Below are 7,611 nucleotides of genomic sequence, written 5' to 3'. Positions count from 1 at the left end.
AGCATCTGCCCTAAACACCTCGCCTGATATCACTTACTCAATACACAGAATTCCTTAGAAAAAGTTTCCTAACATTCGTGACAGTGAGTCATTTCAGCCGCTAGTGTCATCGCACACAGCAAGACATATCGGGATGTCGTTGACGTAACTAAATTACCGCATCTGATACCTTTCTTGTCGATAAATGGAGGTCATCATTGCTCTCAGAGCGTTTCTCGTTGACGTAAGCGTCTTCAGCCGTGTACGCTGAGTGAACTGATCAAACTTACAGAAGAAGTTCCAAAAATATTATAATTAACTAAGAATAATTTATATGTCGGGCACCCAAAACATATCCGGTTAAACGAAAGGACGTTAATCGACACGGTCCAGCCGAACAACGATGCGGCGCTCGTCTCCTCATTGAGTTGACTCCAGCGCCAGCCTAACATCTCCTTCGGGTTCCTCTCTATAGCCCCTGCTGAGGTAAAATATCATGTGTCAACACGTACATCGGCGGTATGCTCCGACAAACTAATGAGCTCCGGGATTATCTAGCGAAACAACGCAAGAAACGCCAACAGACAAGCGGAGAAAAAAGGGCGGAGAGGCAGAAACTTTTGCAGACGGTAAGCGCTGTCGTCAACCTTTCACAACATCGCAACGCGGCCCTGATCGAGCAGTTGTAAGCACTCTGTAAAATAGGCTCACTGTGACGCTGTCGCGTTCTTACCTTTCTTGCCTTCTGCACGCTAAGCCTACAGCATTTGTCAATCTAACAGGGTCTCAGAACTTCCGTCTACAGACCAACCGCAGAACATGACACCCACAAAGAAGTCCTTCACGGAGCACTCATTCGCTTATCGTGCATGTCAGGGGTCAGCATGCCCGGCCATTGGCACGAAGCTTTCGAAGGGCGCTTCCAGGTCCTTTTGCTAGCGGGTAAGGTTCAACCGGAAGCGCTGGCTTCTGATCGAGGTAGACGGTTCCTCTTCAAGTGCCTCGTGCGCCCTTGTACCCGATAGTAACCGGCTGTCGGTTGGTGCCGGCCGTTCACACTCCGCCCCAAAGTACCAACAAACAGCCTAAAATCGCGCGCCCACATCAGCCACTCACTAAGGCAGGCGCCACTCCCTGCGGCGCCACTCCCTGTACCGGCAGTCAATCCTAAGAAAAGCCTATTGCGCTTACTTAAACGTTTCTCCGTAAAGCGTTGCATTGAACTGAGCAGAGTAAAATGGATACCGGAAAGGTAAGCCTTGGGCTGGACTGGGATGTAAAAACCGAAAACTCCTGTCTTGTCATATGAAGACCTTCAGCAGTAGGTAAATAGGAGGCAACACGACAACGCTTCCGCTGCGTACCATCACTTCGTCAGTAAGATATAAAATTCTTATTGGTCGATTTCATCTCCAGGAAGTTGGCCGAGAGGCACGAGGCTAAACTCTCTGAAAGTATTTATGCGTTTTCTCACCGTTCTCTTCTTTTTGAGGAACCATCTCGTGGTTGCTAAACAGGCGCTCTTTCAACATTCATTAATCCTTTTCTCTGGATTGTTTATCTCGGATATCTTGTCTACCTAATAATGCAGATAACATCAGAAAGCGCTGTGCTGTTGTTTGCTTTGCGCCTAAGCGGACGACTAAATGGCAGTGTGACCGCAACGTGAAAGAATAAGATTAACGCCCCGCACATGCGCGGTGAATTTTCAGCGCCAAGCACATGCGGCGCTGATGGAAAGTAAAGGTGAAAACTTGGGCGTTCTACAGATAAGTTAAAGGGGTCGATGACTGTTTGAAAGTACCGCATAAATCGGTTTCTCTACGTATCGAATTACGAATTTCACACGAAAGCGGCCCAAAAATGTGCTATAAAGTTATTAAAATTGCAATTAACAAACGTACCTGAGTGAAAAGTTAGAAATGAAAAAAACTGCATATCTCGACCTATGGCTGCCGTCTGCTAAATAACTGTGCCTGACTGGAGCAACAGCCGACGTATGGCAGGAAGTAAGATCGCAGGAGGTCCCGAACTGCGCTTCCTGTGACCACGGTTACAGCAGGAAATGTTTCTGAGCCAGAAGCAATGCGCTCAATTTCTCGACGACTTGTCACCGTATAATTATTGTATTCCAGCTATAAATACGAAAAATGAAGATAAAAAGACAATAATAGAAAAAAATGTGCTATCTCTTGTTTTATACAATTATTTTCGGCGGTACATTGTCATCTGCTTTGACCTCGGTGGTTTTTACCACGTGTGTTTTTCTTTCTGTAAATTTCGCCCGCGCTGTTTTGGGGTGCAGTTCATCTTCATTGTTCGCTTAGCTCCCAACCAGAGAGTGAAGGGTGCTCATTGGTACGAAGAGAACCAAACTTCGAAAGGGGTGCGCGTAAGTTTCCGGGAGCGGAAAACTCCAGGCTCTACTACAATTCTACGCTGAGCGACACCCGTAAATGTGGAAGGCAAAGTCCAAAAGATAGACCGACAAAGGTGGTGCCATCACCGAAGTTGACGCAGAAAAATGCGTCACTCGGTGCCTCCTGTGAACGCGGAGAACACTGCTGACAGATGTCCACTGTTGCGCCAATCAGACTCCTGGGGTTGGCACATGGCCATTGTTCGTAGGAATTTGAAGCTTTTTTTTATTTTTTTACCTCTAACTTTTTATTTAAGTAAGTTTGTTCTGTAAGATTTTTAGCACGTTTAATGCACTTTTGCCGCTCACCGTTCTGCAAAACGTTAGCTTTGATACCTTTAGAAACCAATTTATACCTTCCCTCTAAACAGGCATCGATTTCTTTGACTCAGCCTGGAGAACTGCCACGCAGAAGCTCAGGGCTGCACGTTACGTCATCTTTAGTGTGTGAATTCTTGAGCTGTTCCTAGCGGAAAACACACTAAAGCTCGACGAAAGTACACAATAAAGCTCCAGGCGCGTGCCCCTGGCGCCGTCGCGTGCAAGCGCCGCGCTCGCTCCATGAAGCAGACATACGCGCTGGTTACGAATCTGATACAAGGTAGGTAGCGTTGCGTGGATCCTCTCATGATGATGACTGGGAAGGGGGCGGGAGGGCGCGGATCATGTCTTAATTTTGATATTGGTTAACCCTTTAAGCGCCAGTCAGTTTTCGAAAAAATGTAACCAAAATGCAATTTTCTTTATTGCACACTTTAATAGAAGAATTTTTCCTTATTTCAAGCATATAAGACATGGGCATAAAAGTTTAACAACTGAAAACCAAAATTGATCTTATCTTAGACCATATGAGGCAAAAAAAAATTAAAAATGGGAACCGAGCGGCATCAGGAATTCCGTAGTTGAAAAACAAAGTTCTAAAAACTGGAAATGCAGACTTCTACACCCTTTGGAGAAGAACTCCATAAACCTTCAAAACTGTGCCTTGGTGTGGTACACCTCGAAGCATGGGATGGCGCACAGTCCCACGCCACAGTCCTTGCACCAGTAGCGCGTTTCTTTTCGCACCTTCTTGTCCCCACCACCTCGTGCCTTGCAGCACACGACGCACCTTCGTGTTGGCAGCTCCTTTCCAGGTGTCGGTGGGATGTAGGACACAAAGTGTCTGGCGGTCAGACGCAGCAAGCTGGTGTCGGACGGCCTGCCTCTCTTGAGGGTGCGGTTCGGATCGTGGTACTTCTGGACCATTCCTTCGACCAGCGCCAGCCGGAACTCCAGGTGGCTCGGTTTCCCGCCTTGTTTCTGGTAGAGCAAAAAGTGAAAGCCGTTTACAACTTCCTGTAACGCCGAATCGGAGCGCAGCTCTTGAGGAGGAGGAGTGGAGGGTATATTCCTCCTCCTCCCTCGTGATCATGCCTGCTAGTCCTCCTCCCCTCCTGCTCCCCCTCCCTCTCCTTTACCCCTCCCCCGAGGTCACGTGACCCCCCCGGACCATACTAGACAATGAGGGGAGGAGGAGGAGGGCAGAGGTCCGGGGGGTCACGTGACCTCGAGGGGACGGGATCACATGACCTTGGGCGGGCCGTCACGTGACCGCCGGCCCTCCTCCTCCTCCTCCCCCCTCCTCCCCCGCCAAGGTCACGTGACCCCGGGGGGGTGACACCTCCCCCCGAGGTCACGTGACCCGCCCGGACCATACTACACAATGAGGGGAGGAGGAGGAGGAGGAGGGGGAGGAGGAGGAGGGGGAGGAGGAGGGGAAGGAGGAGGAGGAAAGGAGGAGGAGAGGGAGAGGCGCGGTTACGCCGACGGCGACGGCGACGCCGACGGCGACGCCAACGGCGACGCCAACGGCGACGCCGACGCCGCTCAGGCTGGAAACGGGCCCCTAAGAGCAGCGCTCTAAAATGCGTTGAAGACTGCCATGTCTAGGAGGTGACGGAAAATCTTCTTGCAATAAATTTTTTGTCGGCTTCTGGTTGTAGGGTAGTAGGAAAGCATCTGATCACTCTTGTCAACACCACCCATGGTGTGGTTGTAGTCGATGACTACAGCTGGTTTCGAGACTGTCTCTTTCTTCCTATTTACCATTTCTGTCATGGTGGCATCATGCACAGTGGACAGCAAAGTCACGAGCTTTTTATCCCTCCACTGGAGTGCCATGCACTTTCCACGCTGGTATGCCACAATATCTCCCTTTTTGAGATTAGCATCTTTGAGAGGTGGCATATCTCTGCGGGATGGTCGCACAGTGCCGTAGACGTCAGTCTTGCGGCTCAGAAGTTTTTCAACCAACTCCGGCGACGTGTAGAAATTATCCACAGTAAGGCAATAGCCCTGGTCCAGCAGTGGCTCCATTAGTCTCATGACGACTTTCGCCCCCATGGCGCTTGCCTGATCGTCGACGTCAGTGCCCTTGCCTGTGTAGATGACGACGTCCCATATGTAGCCGGATGCTGCCTCACACAGCACATAGAACTTCACGCCGAAGCGGGACCGTTTTAGCGGAAGGAACTGTTTCCAGGAGAGTCGTCCCTTGTAGAGCATGAGGCTCTCGTCAATGGATATATTCTCTTCTGGCATGTAGCTTGCTTTGAAGCGCTCTTTCATGAGCGACAGCACCGGCCAAATCTTGCGAAGTTTCTGACGCGCTTGCCCCACTTCACCAGCATCGTCTTCGTTGTTTGCAAAGTGGAGAAACTTCATGAGCTGAATAAATCTGCTCTTACTCATCACCTCTCCAAACACTGGGGTTTCAATCACTCTGCGCTTTGACCAATACCACTCGACAACTGGCTTGTCTACTATTCCCGGTAAAAGCAGCAGGGCGAAGAAGACTTTCATTTCTGCTTCCGTCACCGGTTTCCACGCCTTCACACGGGAGCCCCTTGAGATCGGTGCGGTCGCCAAGTGTTGATCGGCATACCTGTTTGTTTCCTTGACGATCTGAGTCATTACGTCCAGGCTCAGCAAGAGTTCCAAGTACCCAACAGCGTCGAGGGTGTCGTTTTCGTCGAGACCAGCGGAGACACCCGGCGTGGCAGTAAACGGAAAGCGGGGAGGAGCTCGTGGAGGATTTGTCGTGTCCACCTTTGTCCAGTCCCGCGCCGAAGCAAGGACCTCATCGCCGCTAAGGTCCGAGTCACTGGAGCTTTCAAACTCTTCCGTGGACTCTCCGCTTCCGTCGCTATCGTCTAGCGCAAAGTCATCATCATCCGAACTAGAAAACTCATCATCAACTAAAGGTACGCGCTTCCGAGACGAGCGACGCATGCCACCACTCAAAAGAGACGCCATTTTTAAAAACCCATGTTGCCGGAGAAGCACGATAGATTCTCAAAATGATGCCAAAATTAGCGAAATTTGGGTTCGCTTTTCCTCCTGGTGGCTAGCGGGAGAACTATTCTCAACGTAAAAATAGACTGGACGAGCGTGCCTCGTCGCTGGCACTACAGACGCGGGCTGAAACGAGCGGACGAGCGACGCTCGTCCTCGGCATTTTCGGGACGAACTCCGTGGACGAGTCAGACTCGTCCTCGGCGCTTAAAGGGTTAAAATTTGGAGCTAGCTGAGTCCACGGCAATACAGTGAACGACACAATTAGCACAACAACGGCATCAGTGCTTCTGCGCTTTATAATTTTCGACGGCCATAAGGTATATCGGTTAGCTCCCTAAATCAGCATTCTTCACGACTCTAGTATTGTTAATGACCGTCTTTCGAGCGAAATAAATTTGAACATTACCGGCGATCGTTTGTTCCATTTAGCAGCGACGCGCAGTGCAGACACGATTCGAGACTTATTCCACTGCCGTGATTACGGAGTACGAGTTTGTTGATAAATATAAATGTACATCGTGGTTAGTATATTCATTGCACATATTAAGTCACTCAATCTTTGAAATAAAGACGTCATACAATTTAGACGTGTTAGTGGGTAATGTTAATAATCGCTGCAGAAGCGGAACAAGGGGGATGAAGGACAAAAACAAATATCCAAACAGAGCTATGGGACTGATGGGCGATCGCAAAGCTGCCCGGAAGTGGAGAGGTCCCTGGTTTGATACCAGGACCTGGCGGATGTTTTCGTTCGCCCACCAGTCATCTTGCATTGTTTGTCATTTGTCTTCCTTGCTCCCCTTCTCCAGGTATTACTATTATCATTCTTGTTCAACTCGCTTGTACCTTTGCATTAATTGCATTACCATAATAGACTTAAAATGCAGGTCGTTCACCCTTGTTGGTGTTAGATTTGTGGTAGCTGATAAAACTCCTTTGCTCTAATGACGTCTAACTCTTGATTAGCTCAGTTTGTAGAAATATCCACTGGACATGGAGAGGTCCCTGGTTCAATACAAGGACCAGGCGGATTTTTTTGATCGCGCACCAGTCATCTAGCTTTGTTTGGAGGTTTGTAATTGTCTTTTGTCCCCCGGGTTCCCGTTCTACAGGAATCGTTATCATAATTCTTGTCCAGCTCGGTTACATCTTGGCATTTATTGCATCATCATAACAGCCTCTGGCTGGGCGCGCGTGATTTTGGTGTCGTTGGTCACGGGCTCCCGTACGGCACCCTGAATGACGTTTGGCTGCTGCGTGACGAAGTCTCCATTCGCGACGCCCCTACGCTACGCCTGAAGGTTCTACCAAATACTGGCGAGTGCGGCTAGTTCGTTCATATCAGCAGAACCATCTCTTCGAGTAGATTCATAGACTCCCGGAGTCCTGTCCTCTCGCCGACAAACTCGGAACGTGGAATGCCGGCGGGTTAACGGACTTGCAAGAGCTCGTTCCTTCATATGCCTTGTTCCCGGTTGTCGGCCATCCAAGATACCGTCGGTAAAACAGAATGTATTTTAGCAGAAACCTTAGTGTTCAAGCAGTCACAATTTTTTCCCAGGACTTTCACAGGAAAAGGATATGACGTAAATATTATAGTAAACCTAAGACTGAGGTAGGAAAAGGAAAACACAAAAAGAGAAAAAGAACAGGCAACGTTTCAATGTCTCAGATTTAGATTTACCATTAGGTTCAACTTACACCTGCTCGCCTGTACTCTAACTACTTTTTCGTTCGAATGACGTAAGTGTTTTTGTTTATTTTTACTACCAACTGCGGTCCCGATGACAACATTTGGTGTGCCGTAACTTTAAATGATAGAAGTCGTGATTTTCGAATCCTGCGACGCAACAACACCGTAACAAATTTAAACA

General features: G+C 48.9%; 1 protein-coding gene across 1 annotated transcript; it reads right to left on the bottom strand.

Annotated features, from left to right (window-relative positions):
• Positions 1–3,370: 3,370 nt before the first annotated feature.
• LOC120845334 (piggyBac transposable element-derived protein 4) lies at positions 3,371–5,695 on the bottom strand. The gene is made up of 2 exons (XM_040217173.2): positions 4,310–5,695; positions 3,371–3,700 (listed from the first exon to the last, which is right to left on the bottom strand). Exons 1-2 carry the CDS (start codon positions 5,693–5,695, stop codon positions 3,371–3,373), a joined length of 1,716 nt encoding a protein of 571 aa, XP_040073107.2.
• Positions 5,696–7,611: the final 1,916 nt, after the last annotated feature.

This window comes from Ixodes scapularis, unplaced genomic scaffold (genome assembly GCF_016920785.2).
Source record: "Ixodes scapularis isolate PalLabHiFi unplaced genomic scaffold, ASM1692078v2 PGA_scaffold0__279_contigs__length_252992795, whole genome shotgun sequence".
NCBI classification, from domain to species: Eukaryota; Metazoa; Arthropoda; class Arachnida; order Ixodida; family Ixodidae; genus Ixodes; species Ixodes scapularis.
Note: the sequence above shows the minus strand (reverse complement) of the source record. Positions and strands in the feature narration are given on the sequence as shown.